The 17,562-nt window shown below is 36.5% G+C and overlaps 1 protein-coding gene across 6 annotated transcripts in view; it reads right to left on the bottom strand.

The window, feature by feature from the left end:
• The window catches only part of ACAP2 (ArfGAP with coiled-coil, ankyrin repeat and PH domains 2), a 143,896-nt gene that overhangs the window by 80,379 nt on the left and 45,955 nt on the right, over positions 1 to 17,562 (bottom strand). For all 6 annotated transcript variants that reach the window (XM_070243487.1, XM_023623537.2, XM_070243484.1 and 3 more), the window contains exon 2: positions 12,051 to 12,108. In XM_070243487.1, the coding sequence (XP_070099588.1) occupies positions 12,051 to 12,108 (58 nt within the window). The remainder of the gene's footprint in view (positions 1 to 12,050; positions 12,109 to 17,562) is intronic.

Below are 17,562 nucleotides of genomic sequence, written 5' to 3' on the forward strand. Positions count from 1 at the left end.
TTAAGCTCATACAACCTGCCAAAACTGAATCAAGACTAGAGAATCTGAACAGACCAATCACAAGTAAAGAGACCAAAACAGTAATCAAAAACCTCCCAAAATACAAAAGCCCAGGACTACATGGCTTTTCTGAAGAATTCTAGCAAACATTCAAAGAAGATTTAACACCTATCCTTCTCAAACCGTGCCAAAAAATTGAAGAAGACAGTATGCTTCCCAACTGATTCTATGAGGCCAACATTACCCTGATATCAAAACCAAACAAGGAGAACAGAAAGAAGGAAAATTACAGGTCAATACCACTGATGAACATAGATGCAAAAATGCTCAACAAAATACTGACAAACAGAATACAGCAATTCATTAAAAGGATCATACACCATGATCAAGTGGGATTTATAACAGGGACACAGGGATAGTTCAACATCCACACATCAATGCAACACACCACATTAAGAGAATGAGGAATAAAATTCACATGATCACCTCAGTAGATGCAGAGAAAGCTTTTGACAAGATCCAACAGCCATTTATGATACAAACTCTCAATTAAATGGGTATAAAAGGAAAGCACCTCAAGATAATAAAGGCCGTATATGACAAACCTGCAGCCAACATCCTACTCAATGGGCAAAACTAAAAGCCACCCCTCTGAGAACGAGAACAAGACAAGGGTGCCCACTCTCACCACTCCTAGTAACACAGTACTAGAGGATTTGGCCAGAGCAATTAGGCAAGAAAAGAAATAAAAGGAATCCAAATTGGAAAGGAAGAAATGAAACTCTCCCTGTTTGCAGAAGACATGATTTTAGAAAACCCTAAAGAATCCACCAGGAAACGATTCAAAATAGTCAACAACTACACCAAAGTTGCAGGGTACGAAATCAACTTACAAAAATTACTTGCATTTCTATACAATAAAAACAAACTAGCAGAAAGAGAAGTCAAGAATACAATTTCATTTACAATCATAACAAAAAGAATAAAATATCTAGGAATAAATTTAGCCAAGGAGGTGAATGATCTATACATTGAAAACTATAAGACATTATTGAAAGAAATCAAAGAAGACATAAAGAAATGGAAAAATATTCCATGCTCATGGATTGGAAGAATAAACATAGCTAAAATGTCCAAATTACCTAAAGTAATCTACAGATTCAATGCAATCCCAATCAATATCCCAATGACATGCTTCAGAGAAATAGAACAAAGAATCCTAAAATTCATACGGAAAAACAAAAGACCCCAAATAGCCAAAGCAATCTTGAGAAAAAAGAACAAAGCTGGAGGTGTCACAATTCCTGACTTCAAAATATACTACAAACCTATAGTAATCCAAATAGCATGGTAGTGGCACAAAAACAAACAGATCAATGGAATAGCACTGAAAGCACAAAAATATAACCACTCATCTATGGACAGCTAATTTTTGACAAAGGAGCCAAGAACATACAGTGGAGAAAGGTGCTGGGAAATGGTGCTGGGAAAACTGGACAGCCATATGCAAAAGAATGAAAGTAGATCATTATCTTACACCATACATAAAAATTAACTCAAAACGGATTAAAGACTTGAATGTAAGACCTTAAACCTTAAAATTCCTAGAAGACAATATAGGCAGTATACTTTTTTTTCATTTATTTTTTTTCTTTTGGAGGAAGATTAGCCCTAAGCTAACATCTGCTGCCAATCCTCCTCTTTTTGCTGAGGAAGACTGGCCCTGAGCTAACATCTGTGCCCATCTTCCTCCACTTTATATGTGGGATGCCTGCCACAGCATGGCTTGCCAAGCAGTGCCAGGTTCGCACCCAGGATCCAAACCAGCAAACCCTGGTCCGGCCAAAGCAGAACATATGCACTTAACCGCTGCGCCACTGGGCCGGCCCCAGCAGTATACTCTTTGATATCAGTCTTACCAGCATCTTTTCGAATATCATGTCTACTCAGGAAGGGGAACAAAAGAAATAAACAAATACAACTGCATCACACAACGCTTCTGTGAGACAAAGGAAACCATGAACAAAATGAAAAGACAACCCACAAACTGGGAGAAAATATTTGCAAATCATATATCCAATGGGGGTTAATCTCCAAAATATATAAAGAATTCATACAACTCAACAACAACAAAAACAAACAACCCAATCAAAAAATAGGCAGAGGATACGAACAGACATTTTCCAAAGACGATAGACAGATGGCCAACAGACACATGAAAAGATATGCAACATCATTATTACGGCAATGCAAATCAAAACCACAATGAGATATCACCTTACACCTGTCAGAATGGCCATAATTAACAAGATGAAAAATAACAAATGTCGGAGACGATGTGGAGAAAGGGGAACCCACATATACTGCAGGTGGGAATGCAAACTGGTGCAGCGACTACAGAAAACAGTATGGAGATTTCTCATAAAATTAAAAATAGAAATATCATATGATCCAGCTATCCCCCTACTGGGTATTTATCCAAAGAACACGAAATCAACAATACAAAGAGATTTATGTACCTCTATGTTCATTGCAGCATTATTCACAATAGCCAAGACCTAGAAGCAACCCAAGTGTCCACTCACTGATGAGTGGATAAAGAAGATGTGGTATCTATATACAATGGAATACTACTCAGCCCAAAAAAAAAGACAGAACTGTCCCATTTGCAACACATGGATGGACCTTGAGGGTATTATGTTAAACGAAATAAGCCAGACAGAGAAAGACAAGCACTGCATGATTTTATTCATATGTGGAAGATAAACAAATACATGGACAAAGAGAACAGATTAGTGGTTACCAGAGGGGAAGGAGGAGAGGGGGAAAGGGATAAAATGGCACATATGTACAGTGACAGATAAAAACTAGAGTATTGGCGGTGAGCACAATGCAGTCTTTACAGAAACTGATATATAATAATGTACACCTGAAATTACACAATGTTATAAACCAATATGACTTCAGTAAAATAAATTTTTTTTAAAAAAAAGGAAATAAGGTATCAGCATTCCAGATTTCAGAAATTAGAACTTTGAGTGGTGAGGCATAGAATAAGGCCATGAAAATAGGTATGAGAATTAGAACAGAGGTCACTATATCAGGATTTGGAGAGAAAATGAAGTTTCACATAGCTGGACTACATATACACTGCAGCTATTCAAGAGGAAGAAGAGACTTGACGATAGATACTTTGCCAACTATCAAAATCCTTATTAGACCACAGTAATGACAGATATAACTGAATAATATAAGCCTACAAAGAGAGAAGATTTTTACCTAAGAGTAAGAGTAAATGTAAAATTAGTCAAAATTGTCAAGCTAGTAGCCCCAATTCATTCAACAGTTTTTTACTCAAGTGATAACTATGTCATCGGCACTTTGCTAGACGATGGGAATACAAACAACTTATTTGCTGACCATCCTTGAATAAGTAATATCCTCTACAAGTCTCATTTTTTTCACTTGCAAATTGGGTATAATACCAACTTTGCAACAGTGTTATAAAGACTGAAGATAATACAAGCAAAACATAGGACTTGGTACACAGGAAGTGCACAACAAATGAGAGGTTTTTTCCCCTTTAAAGACAGTCTCTCTTCAAGAAGCCAACAGCATATTGAAAAGACACCAGTATCACTAACATTTATTTAGAACTAACAATGTGCCAAGAGCCATGCTAAGCACTTATCATGTATTAACACATCTTATTCTCATAAAAACCCTATGAGACAGATAGATACTCTCATTTTCCACATTTTGGAGATGAAGAAACTGAGGCATAGGAAGGTTGAGGAACTTGCCCAAGGCCATACAGCTCAGAAAGTGGTAGAGTCAGATTTTTGCTCTAGGCTTTGTGCTCTTAACTAGTAGAGTATGCTACAAACCAAAATTTACAATAATATTACAATAACCTAAATGGAAGTACATGCAAGAAACAATGCAATACAAGGAAAAGAACCTAAGTTTGGTGGTACTTGAGCTGTGATTTAAAGGGTATCTGCTTAACAAACAGGGAGCGAGAATTCCAGCAAGAAGCAGCAACAGATACAGAAATTATATCTACATGGCAACTATGATGCTCTGTGATGCTGCCAATGCTAAAATACTTGGCAGAATGGACAAACAATTGGACGCAGTGGAACAATGCCATTCATGAAGCATTATTCATCAGGAAGAGTCTAATTATTGGTGGCATAAGCTATAAGCAAAATAAATATAAGCAAAGTCATCGAGCTAGTTTAACCTGTTGCTGGAATAATTTACAATGAAATTACAGGTGGAACTTGTCCTGCACAAAGTTATGAAATCAATAAACTAGTCTTTGGCAACCCCTCCCCTCCATAGTCCTTCAATGCCACAACCTTCAATAACAACCATTTCTTGTTCCTCTCAGATTCTCTTCTCTATGCTAACTCCTCATAATCCTAAAGTAAAAATGACAGATGAGAGCTTAAGAATTTATAAGGGATCAAAATCTAAAACTAGAGAAGCATAAAAGTAACTATGGAACTTCTATTTGGGTGGAAGATGATATTTAAAAGATGTCAAACTTTCCAGGATGCCCTTAGTAGCCCTCTGGGTAATACAGATTCTAGAAAGGGCTTAGAGTTCTTAGTACTGAATGTCAGTACTTTAATAACTTGTTTTGGATTTGTATCTTTTGGTTTGCAAGTTCTACCAGTCTTCCAACCCCAACCAAATTATATAAAGAAAAAAGAAAAAACCACAGCTGCTCATAAAAGAAAAATCATTAACAAAAATGCTGTAGGTGGATTTTATCTGCTTAAATACTTGCAATTTTGAGGTTCCCCCACCACAAAATGTTTCATATGATTTAGACGCAGTTCTACCCAAAGAGCATAGATATCCTTATTATACTTCTCTGTTATTCTTTTGTGTTCTTCTGCCATTTTAGCCTTTTTTTATTGAGTTAACGATAGGTTACAATCTGTGAAATTTCAGTTGTACATTACTGTCTGTCAGTTGTGTTGTAGGTGCACCCCTTCACCCTTTGTGCCCAGCCGCCACCCCACCTTTCCCTGGTAGCCACTAATCTATTCTCTTGGCCCACATGTTTAAATTCCTCATATGAGTGGAGTCCTACAGAGATTGTCCTTCTCTAACTGGCTTATTTCACTTTACATAATTCCCTCAAGGTCCATCCATGTTGCTGCAAATGGGATGATTTTGTTCTTTTTTATGGCTGAGTAGTATTCCATTGTATATACATGGCACATGTTCTTTATCCAATCATCTATTCATGGGCACTTAGGTTGCTTCCACATCTTGGCTATTGTAAATAATGCTGCGATAAACATAGGGGTGCATGGGACTTTTGGAATTGCTGATTTCAGGTTCTTTGGATAGATACACAGTAGTGGGATAGCTGGATCATATGGTAGCTCTACTTTTAATTTTTTGAGGAATCTCCATACTGTTTTCCATAGTGGCGGCACCAGTTTGCATTCCCACCAGCAGTGTAGGAGGATTCCTTTTTCTCCATAACCTCTCCAACATCTGTTACTAATTGTTTTAGTTATTTTTGTCATTCTAATGGGTGTAAGGTGATATCTTACTGTACTTTTGATTTGCATTTGCCTGATGCACAGCAATGATGAAGATCTTTTCATGTGCCTATTGGCCACCTGTATATCTTCTTTGGTGAAATGTCTGTTCATGTCTCCAGCCCATTTTTTGATGGGGTGGTTTGATTTTTAGTTGTTAAGCTGTGTGAGTTCTTTATATATTATGGATATTGAGCCTTTGTCAGATGTATTACTTGCAAATATTTTTTCCCAGTTAGTCGGTTTTTTTGTTTCCTTCCTGTTTTCCTTTGCCTTGAAGAAGCTCTTTAGTCTGATGAAGTCCCATTTGTTTATTCTTTCTATTGTTTCCCTTCTCTGAGAAGACATGGTGTCCGGAAAGATCCTTTTAATACTGATGTCAAAGAGTGTACTGCCTACATTTTCTTCTAGAAGCCTTCTGGTTTCAGGTCTCAGCTTCAGGTCTTTGATCCATTTTGAGTTTATTTTGGTGAATGGTGAAAAAGAATGATCAATTTTCATTCTTTCACATGTGGCTTTCCAGTTTTCCCAGCACCATTTATTGAAAAGACTTTCTTTTCTCCATTGTATGCCCTCAGCTCCTTTGTCAAAGAGTAGCTGTCCATAGATGTGTGGTTTTATTTCTGGGCTTTCAATTCTGTTCCATTGATCTGTGCACCTGTTTCTGTACCAGTACCATGCTGTTTTGATTACTGTAGCTTTGTAGTATGTTTTGAAGTCAGGAGTTGTGATACCTCCAGCTGTGTTCTTTTCTCTCAGGATTGCTCTAGCAATTCAGGGTCTTTTGTTGCCCCATATGAATTTTAGGATTCTTTGTTCTATTTCTGTAAAGAATGTCATTGGGATTCTGATTGGGATGGTGTTGAATCTGTAGATTGCTTTAGGTAGAACGGACATTTTCACTACGTTTATTCTTCCAATCCATATACATGGAATGTCATTCCATCTCCTTATGTTATCATCCATTTCTTTCAGAAAAGCCTTGTAATTTTCATTGTCTAAGTCTTTCACTTCCTTAGTTAAATTCACCCTGAGGTATTTCATTCTTTTTGTTGCGATTGTGAATGGTATTGTGTTCTTGAGTTCTTTTACTGTTAGTTCGTTATTAGAGCATAGAAATGCTACTGATTTATGTAAATTGATTTTATACCTTGCAACTTTGCTGTAGTTGTTGATACTTCTAAAATTTTCCCAATGGATTCTTTGGGGTTTTCTATATATAAGATCATGTCGTCTGCAAACAGCGAGAGTTTCACTTCTTCCCTCCCTATTTGGATTCCTTTTATTCCTTTTTCTTGCCTAATTGCTCTGGCCAAAACCTCCACTACTATGTTAAATAAGATTGGTGATAGAGGGCATCCTTGTCTCGTTCCTGTTTTCAGGGGAATGGTGCTCAGTTTTTGCCTGTTGAGTATGATGTTGGCTGTGGGTTTGTCATATATGGCCTTTATTATGTTGAGGTAGTTTCCTTCTATGCCCATTTCGTTCAGAGTTTTTATCATAAATGGCTGTTGGATCATTTCAAATGCCTTCTCTGCATCTATTGAGATGATCATGTGGTTTTTATTCCTCAGTTTGTTGATGTGGTGTATCACATTGACTGATCTGCGGATGGTGAACCATCCCTGTGTCCCTGGTATGAATCCCACTTGATCATGATGTATGATCCTTTTGATGAATTGCTGAATTCAGGTTGCCAAAATTTTGTTCAGACTTTTTGCATCTATGTTCATCAGCGATATCGGTCGGTAGTTCTCCTTTTTCGTGCTGTCCTTTTCAGGCTTTGCTATCAGCATGATGTTGGCCTTGTAGAATGTGTTAGGAAGTGCTGCATGCTCCCTAATTTTTTGGACTAGCTTGAAAAGGATAGGTATTAAATCCTCTGTGAAAGTTTGGTAGACTTCCCCAGGAAAGCCATCTGATCCTGGGGTTTTATTCTTTGGGATGATTTTGATTGCTGTTTCAATCTCTTTCCTTGTGATTGGTCTGTTCAAGTTGCCTGCTTCTTCTTGACTAAGCTTTGGGAGATTGCAGGAGTCCAAGAATTTATCCATTTCCTCTAGGTTATCCATTTCGCTGGCATATAGCTCTTCGCAGTATTCTCTTATAATCCATTGTTTGTCTGTGGAGTCTGTTGTTATTTCTCCTCTTTCATTTCTGATTTTGTTTATTTGAGCTTTCTCTCTTTTTTTCTTTGTAAGTCTGGCTAGGGGTTTGTCAATTTTATTTATCTTCTCAAAGAACCAGCTCTTTGTTTCATTGATCCTTTCTACTGCCTTTTTTGTTTCAATAGCATTTATTTCTGCTGTGATTTTTATTATTTCTCTCCTTCTGCTGACTTTGGGCTTTGTTTGTTCTTTCTCTAACTCAGCTGGGTGTAGTTTAAGATTGCTGATTTGGGATTTTTCTTGTTTGTTAAGATGTGCCTATATGGTGACGAATTTTCCTCTTAACACAGCTTTTGCTGTATCCCATATGAGCTGGTATGGCATGTTATCATTTTCATTTTCTCCAGGTATTTTTTTATTTCTTCTTTAATTTCTTCAATGATCCATGCTTATTCAATAGCATATTGTTTAGTCTCCACATCCTTGTGCCTTTCTCAGTTTTTTTCTTGTAATTAATTTCTAGCTTTATAGCATTATGATCAGAGAAGATGCTTCTTATTATTTCAATTTTTTTAAATTTGTAGAGGCTTGCCTTCTTTCCCAACATATGGTCTATCCTTGAGAATGTTCCATGCTCACTTGAGAAAAACATGTATTCTGCTGTTTTTGGATGGAGTGTTCTATATATGTCTATTAACTCCAACTGCTTTAGCTTTTCATTTAGCTCGACTGTTTCTTTGTTGAGTTTCTGTCTGGATGATCTGTCCATTGATGTGAGTGGGGTGTTCAGGTCCCCTACTATTAGTGTGTTATTTTTGATATCTTCTTTTAGGCTTGCTAATAGTTGATTTATGAACTTTGGTGCTCCTGCCTTGGGTGCATAGATATTTATAAGCATTATCTCTTCTTGATGAAGTGTCCCTTTGATCATTATATATTGGCCCTCTATGTCTCTCTTTACCTGCCTTATTTTGAAATCTGTTTTGTCTGATATAAGTATTGAGATACCTGCTTCCTTTTATTTGCTATTAGCTTGGAGTATTGTCTTCCACCCCTTCACTCTGAGCCTGTGTTTGTCCTTGGAGCTCAGATGTGTTTCCTGGAGGCAACAAATTGTTGAGTCTTGTTCTTTAATCCATTTTGCCACTCTTTTTATTGGAGAGTTCAATCCGTTTACATTGAGGTTGAGTATTGATGCATGAGGGCTTAATGCTGTCATTCTGTTGCTCGTTTTCTGGTTTTCCTGTGTTTCCTTTGTTTCTCGTCCTGTGTGTTTTAGCCTACCCAGTGACTTTTGCAATTTCTTATGCTGGGTTTCTTAGATTTTTCCTTATTTATGCTTTGTGTCTCTGTTCTGTTTTTTAGTTTAGTGGATACCCTGAAGTTTGTATTTAGACTCTCGTGTATAACATAGTCCATTTTCTGGTGGTCTCTCACTTCCTTAGCCTAGACTGTTTCAGTCCCCTTTCTCCTCCCCTCCTAAATTATTATTTTCATCTCTTATTCCAACTTGTGTTGTGAGTTTGTAGTTAGAGTGATAAGATTGTCTTTGCTTTAGTGATTTACTTCCCTTTATCCTAATGCTATCATTGAATATTTGCTATCCTATTCCGATTCTATCTGTTTGTCTCCCTACTCTGTATTTTATGACAGCTTTCTCCCTTTTTTTCTTATTTCAGGTATGAGAGCTTTCTTGAGGATTTCTTGTAGTGGAGGTCTTGTGACTATGAAATCCCTTAGCTTTTGTTTGTCTGGAAAAGATTTAATTTATCCCTCATATCTGAAGGATATTTTTGCTGGATAGAATATTCTTGGCTGAAGATTTTTATCCTTTAAAATTTTGAATATGTCACTCCAATCTCTCCTAGATTGTAAGGTTTCTGTAGAGAAATCCGCTGAAAGTCTGATACAGGTTCCTGTGTAGGTTATTTTCTTCTGCCTAGCTGCCCTGAATATTCTTTGTTATTCATTTTTGCCATTTTTACTACTATATGACTTGTAGTAGGTCTTTTTACATTGACAAAGCTAGGAGATCTGAAAGCTTCCTCCCCACACATTCCTCTCTCAAGCCCTAGATTTGGGAAGTTCTCTTCTATTACTTCGTTGAGCACACTTTCTGCTCCATTTTCCTTTTCCATGCCCTCAGGAATTCTGATTATTCTTAAGTTGCATTTTCTAATTGAGTCAGCTATTTCTCGGAGATTTTCTTCAGTTTTTTTAATTATTAGTTCTCTTTCTTCCTCTGTCTGGAGCCAGTCAGCCTGTCTATCTTTGATTATGTTAATTTGCTCCTCTATGGTGTCTACATGGGCATTCAGGGAATCCGTATTTTCTTTTCTCTGATCCATTGTATTTTTCATCTCTAGTATTTCTGATTGATTCTTCTTTATGTTTTCAGTCTCTTTTGTGGAGTGACTCCAGAATTCGTTGAGTTGTTTCTCCATATTTCTCTTTACCTCATCGAGTATTTTGATGATAGCTATTTCGAACTCATCTTCACTTAGTTTACCTATTTCCAAATCCTCAGGACATACTTCTGTATTTTTACTGTTTTCCTTTTGGACTGGAGCTTTTATAAATTGCTGGATGGTAGAGGAGCGGTTGTTGCGCATGATGTTATTATTCGGTTCCAGTTACAGCCTGTCGCCACTAGATGAGGGTCTAGACCTGCACGTTCTGAGCCGTCCACCTTCAGCCCTTATGGCGGAGTGCAGCATGGGTTGGGGAAGGAGGGGCACTTTCTCCTATGCCCTGACCTGGATTCGGGTCAGCTCTCGCTCTCTGGTCTCCCAGAGCCCTGGCTTGCTGGGGTCCCCACAAGCGAAAGCTTTCCCCAATAAGAGGGTTTCCACTGCACAGGCGGTGGGAGTCGTGGATGATCCCTGGATGCGCAGACCCTCCCCAGCTACTTCCCTCACCCGTGGCAGTGATCCCGGTCTCTAGGGGAGGGAGCCAAGTTCTCTCCTACCCTGTTCCAGCTCCTTCAAGGGCGGCTCCAGCCTCTCCGCCCTCCATCATTTGGCTGCTGTGGGTCTCTGACGATTTCTGTTATTAGGATATTTTTTGTGGTTGGAAAGCAGTTGCTCTTTTTGGTTGTGACTTGGAGAGGAGAGAGTCCCAGGTGAACTCACACCACCATGTTGCTGATGTCACTCTCCTTCTCTGTTATTCTTTAAAAATGCTTCCCTTCTATATACTACCTCATAAATAGAACAAACAAAACCACATCTCCTGTTGCCTACCTACCTCATAGGATTATTGTGAAAATAAAAAAACACACTGTATATCAAAGTGCTTTGAAAACTACAGAGTACTACACAAAAATAATTTATTACTAAACATTTTCTAAAACTTTTATTTGTTTTATTAATATAACTAATACTACTGCTTTATACAGTTTCTACACTATTTACACTATACACTTATACATCAAAATTTCAGAACATTTGAAAAACCAGTCTAATTAATCTATTCTCTATCCTTGCTACATGAAGTGTGGTCCATGGAACAACAGCATTGGCATCACTTGAAATCTAGTTAGAAACACAGAATCTAAGATACCCCAGACTTAATCAAGACCTGTATTTTCACAAGGTAAGATGCCCAGGTGATCCCTATGCACAGTAAGGTTAAAAAAGTACTGCTTTACATAGCAATATTATTTACAGTCATAATTGTACAAATAGGAAATTATTTTTAGAAAAGGTATTTCAAATATATGCATCTGATTTATCTCCTAAAACTTTAAGAGAGATATTTTTCATTGAAACATGGCTACTTAAGATCAGAAGCCACGTCTTACTCATTTTCATATTTCTGCCTATTATATAACAGACAAAATTTCTTGGGTAAAGGCAAAAAAAAATTATCAATAATTTATATAGAAGATATGAATCAATTTACATTTACCCTTACATAGAATATGACAATTTAATATCAATTATTAAACATATATTAAGCATTTGCGGCATTAGCTTTAAAAAACAGAATATTTTAAATTTTATCTATATTTGAATAAGGCCACACCTAAATTTATACACAAGAATGGTCAAGTTATGTATGAAACCCAGTAAGCATCAAAGAAAGATAGATGCAGTCTTTTTGATGGAGAAGAAGAAAACAAACTTCCAACAATATAAAGGATGTCTAGTAAGCTTTGAAGTCAAACACAGTTCAAGTTCTTGCTCTGGCACTTAGATTAGATTTTCAACAAGCTGCTTAATGTATGTAGCCTCAATTTCCTCATGTGTTAAATTGGGATAATAACCTATAGAGATAAAAGAAGTAACATAAACCACCTAGTATTATAGGCATAAATCATTATTTATGGAAAACAAGAATTAATGTTCTAAAAAGTTAAAAATGTAAAACTTACCTTATCAAGTTTTAGTTCCAATTCTGCCACATCTCCTTCTACTTCTTCCAAGGCAGCTCTAGAAAAATTAAATAAAAAATAAGTTGTTTTATATGTTTAAATGTATACTTTACTCTTGAAAAATAACTCTAAGTGAAAAAATAGGTATGAATGCTTAAAAATTATACTTCACATAAATTAATAATCACCTTAGGATGAAGTATAAATACTTTATAATTATGCAATACAACAGATAATACAACTATTCTTTAAGGTAATGAGAGAATACATTAGGTTGATTTACTCAAGCATTCATATTATTCAAATTAATAATACTAATTAAAACCACTTAGCATGTTTTAGTTTTTTTTAATGAGTAAGAAATTTTAGGGGCTGGCCCCGTGGCCGAGAGGTTAAGTTTGCGCACTCCGCTGCAGGCGGCCCAGTGTTTCGTTGGTTTGAATCCTGGGCGCGGACATGGCACTGCTCATCAAACCACACTGAGGCAGCATCCCACATGCCACAACTAGAAGGACCCACAAGAATATACAACTATGTACCGGGGGGCTTTGGGGAGAAAAAGGAAAAAAATAAAATCTTTAAAAAAAAAAAGAAAAAGAAATTTTAAAAGTTGAGCCATACAGAGGCTGACCCCGTGGCGGAGTGGTTAAGTCTGTATGCTCTGTCCACTTCAGCGGCTCAGGGTTTCACCACTTTGGATCCTGGGCGCCGACATGGCACCACTCATCAGGCCATGCTGAGGCGGTGTCCCACATGTCGCAACTAGAAGGACCCACAACTAAAAAATACAACTAGGTACTGGGGGAATTTAGGGAGAAAAAGCAGGGAAAAAAAAATTGAGCCATACAAAGACTCAGATTTCTTTTCAACAAATCACATGTAACCAAACAGCAAAGCACCCTTGGCAATCAAAAAGAAAGGTTTTTACTTTTAGAAATAGTTCAGAATGATGTTACTCTTGTTTAATGCACCATTTTGTTTTCAATGTATTTTTAAGAGTAGCGGATACTCTAATTTGTCAAGAGAATGATAAAACTAATATAATGTTAGCACTTGATATTACACTACGGGGCAACATTCCAAAACTGGAAATTTGGAACAAAACAGCAACAACTAAAACTTATTAAAGATAAGATTTTACACATAAGAGTACTATGTAACAAAATGCAATTCATCTACTTTTAAGCCCTCTATGCCATTTTGAGATACCTTGATAAACTTGCAACTTCCCCAAAGCTACTTCTTGAATTAACCAAAATTTGTTTCAGCTGGACAATACTGGGGGACTAGCCACCCAAAAAGTTATTTTGAACTCTGGGTAAGAAATTCTCAACAGAACTAAGAAGAGAAATATAGCTAAGATATACTCTATTCCCAGAAATACCCACTTAACCCGTGTGATTGCAGAATAATCATTTTTATTAGTTTGTGATTCTACTTCCCCGTCTGGTATTTTATTGAAAACATAGTGGGTTTTTTTTAAAGATTTTACTTTTTTCTTTTTTCTCTCCAAAGCCCCCCGGTACATAGTTGTATATTCTCCATTGTGGGTCCCTCTAGCTGTGGCATGTGGGACGCTGCCTGAGCACGGCCCGATGAGCAGTGCCATGTCTGCGCCCAGGATCTGAACCAACGAAACACTGGGCCGCCTGCAGCGGAGCGTGCAAACCCAACCACTCGGCCATGCGGCCAGCCCCTTGAAAACATAGTTTTTAATCTCCAAAATATGAAAATTATATAACTAAAAATTATGCAGTAAAAAGATACCTATTCCATAAAATGAGATACCTTAGTATACAGTTCAAGAAAACAACAGGTGCTAGACTTCCACAGCATAGAAGTGGAAATGCTTCTCCCCTAACTAAAAGCTTGTCATTTTCTTCAGTAGTGTTTTTCAAATTACACATTGTCCCCTCAGCCTAGAAAATATTTCCCCTTCATATTAATCCTTACTCCCTTCACCTCCTATATGCTAATCTTCATTTAAAACAATTCATAAAAGAAAACAAATATATCAGTACAAGGATATCCACTGTCTATAACAGGTTGAAACCTATATGTCCAACAATTGAAACAAATGGTATATATCCATCCCATTATGTATGGCAGCAAGTTTTTAAATGAGATTGGTCCATATCTACTGACATGAAAACATGTACATAATAGACTATTCTTTATAAAATTATACACAGTGTGAGTCCAATGTTGTGGGGGGAAAAAACTTGTTGGTATATGCCGAGGAAAAGATCTGGGAGCATATTTACCATTAACTCTAAGTTTGAACAACAGGGATTGGAGAGCAGAAAGCATAAATAGGGATTTACACTTTTTATTACTTATACTTCTGGATTGTTTTAATATTTGCAATAACTATGTATCTTTAAATAATTTTTAAAGCTAATAAAGAGGGAAGAGAAATAAGTTCAGACATCCCTTCCTAGGAGGTGGGTCCTCTTGAAACCTCTTCCCCCACCCACTCAGGCTGGATTACATACCCCTTTGGTGCCCCCACATCACCTTATTCACATCTCTATCTCTCTTCACTTCTGTCACTAGTCTGCTCCCCATAGACACTCAAAATGTTTGTTGAATCAAGAATTTCCACAGTTATTTACTTTGTCAGAAACTCTAATTTATATTTTTAACCTTTATTTTAGCTTCACTCAATTATATTTCTTTGAAGCAAATTAGCTGAAATGGCCGGCTTTAAGGTTTGATTTAATCAGTAGTTTCTACTAAACAGACAGGTTGATAGAAACATCATGTAAATTCCTCAATCTTATTTCACTCCCCAATTCCACTAATTCACTTTTGTGGAACACTTTTAAAGAGAGGTAAGAGTTTATGTACAAAAACAGTGGTAAAATGTATTTCACCAGTCATTTAAAAATAAAGCCCTTTGTAGTCATATATTCAAATAATCTGAAAGTTTATCTTGGAGGTTCTTCAATTTAACTTTCACCTTCTCTAAAAAATATCTCTGTCCTTGGTCATCTAAGATGTGTGTGAAAACTTGTAGCACTAGGTAAACAGTTAGTGTCTAAGGCAGCCTGGTTAATTGCTCAATATTCTTTAGTATAAAAAGAAAAGTATATGGAAAGTTCATGGTCTCAGTTCAAATTCTACTCCACCGCTAAGCCTAAGATATTTTATCTAAGTTTTTTCATCTGTAAAATGAGTAAAGAAATACCTATTTAAAAAAGTTGTAAAGGTTAAATAGGGGACTGTCCATATCACTGACCATAGTACATACTATGACACAAAGAATACAATCAATAAGAGCTTCTTTCTCTCTCTTTTTTTTGTGAGGAAAACTGGCCCTGAGCTAACATCTGTTGCCAATCTTCCTCTTTTTGGTTAAGGAAGATGTGCCCTGAGCTAACATTTGTGCCAATCTTCCTCTATTTTGTATATGGAACACCACCACAGTGTGGCTTGATGAGCAGTGTGTAGGTGCCCACCTCGGTTCTGAAAAGATGAAGCCCAGACAGCTGAAGCAGAGCACGCAAACTTAACCTTTACACCACCAGGTAGGCCCCTCTCCTTTTACTTAGCCCTGCACTCTAAGGTGAGTTTTGCCTCCCTATTACTTCTATTCATTAATACAAGAGAACCATTCTGGAACATATGTTTAATAAATGAATGAATAAGTGAAATAAAACAATCTACACAAAAGTCCTTCAAATATTGGAAGACAGATATTATTCCTTTCAAACTTTCCCAAATATGTAGTATTGAGCATATAACTTTTAAAAATGTGCAAGGTGTTGGAGGCTAGCCTGGTGGCATAGCGGTTAAGATTGACTCAGGGTCAATCTTCCTCATCTTCCTCAGCAAAAAGATGAGGACTGGCAGCAATGTCAGTCAGGGCTAATCTTCCTCAAAAAAAAAAAATGTGCGAAGTGTTAAACAGGCCAATATTATAGACCCTACACTCCACAGCTTAAGATTTAATAAAACATTATTAAAACGTTTAAAATTATTAAAGTTACATACACATTAACAATGAAATAAAACATATGACTAAGTAGCAAAATAAGCAAAACATAAAATGATGTTAGAAGAAACAGGAAATAACAGAAGGCAGTCAGCAAAGTCTCACAGGATTAGTATAAGCAGACATCAGCAAACTACAGCCTGTCCGGTAAGTCTGGTCCATAACCTGTTTTTGTATAGCTCATGAGGTAAAAATGGTTTTTACATTTTTAAATAGTTGAAAAAATCAAAACAAGCATAATATTTAATGACATATAGAAATTATACTAAGTTCAGATTTCAGTGCCCATAAATAAAGTTTTGTGGAAACACAGGCAAGCTCATTCATTTACATATTGTCTACGGCAGCTTTCATGCTATAATGGCAGTGTTGAGTAGTTGGAAAAGAGAACATATGGCCCATAAAGCTTAAAATATTTACTACTATCTGGCCCTTTACAGAAAAAGTTTGTTGACTCCTTATTATGAATATCAAATACAAGAACATGAACGAAAATCCTTCCTCATATATGAAATACATAAAATAATTTTTAGGACTTAGCTCTGGTTGGCTGTACCCTAAGAAGCTGAACAAGCCCAGAATTCAGAGAAAAAGGTCACTTTATTTTTAATAATAACACTTTCATTCTTTTATCTATTCATGCATCACAGTGTTTTATGATCAACTCAGAAAACAGTTAATTAAAAACATAAAACTAGAATAGGAAAAAATCTAACAGCAAATATTAACAGTGAGATAGCTCTAATCACATGGTGATTGCTTTTGGCTGTGAAGTAGATGACGCTCTGAGAAGTACCAAAATAGAACTCTCCCCACCCAGATAATTACATACCCTTGATGCAGCAATAAACTTTTTAAATCACTATTTTTACCAGATTATCCATAAAAATAACTAGTATGTGTAATGAGTGTTACATTTTCTTTATAAAAGAAAATTTTTTGAAAGAAACAGTAAGTGTGATAAGGAATTATTCTATCCATTCATTTGAGATCCTAAAAAAAAAACTACTTTCATTTTAACCTTGGCAATATCCTTAAATCAGAATAATCTAATACTAGGTCACATGATGATGCAATCTAAATGTAACAAAGGATATTCAAGATTACTAATAAGCACTTAAATATCCTCAAACAATTAAAGATAGATTTGAGGCTCTATGTCATAACTACCTCCTAAAGAATTACCAAAGAGATAAAATAATCAAAGTATAATGTAGATTTTGTAAATATAACCTATATTCCTTATTTTATATAATAGATATAGTCCTAAAAGTTGCATATAAATTGAATAACCATTTAGATACTCAGTGGGGTTACTTGTACATCTATCTTGGTACCTACAATCCCCAACCAAATTCCTCTTTCAGCTCAACAGCCTTATCCGTCACGGGCAATGCTGGGCTATTCTTTTCAAAGAAAGGACAATGGCTGGATCAGGGATAGCCCACTGACCCAAGGACAGTCTTGTAACTCAACAGGTAGCAAAACCAGGTGACCAAAACTTGACATACCAAT

Source organism: Equus caballus, chromosome 19 (assembly GCF_041296265.1).
Source record: "Equus caballus isolate H_3958 breed thoroughbred chromosome 19, TB-T2T, whole genome shotgun sequence".
Taxonomy (NCBI): domain Eukaryota; kingdom Metazoa; phylum Chordata; class Mammalia; order Perissodactyla; family Equidae; genus Equus; species Equus caballus.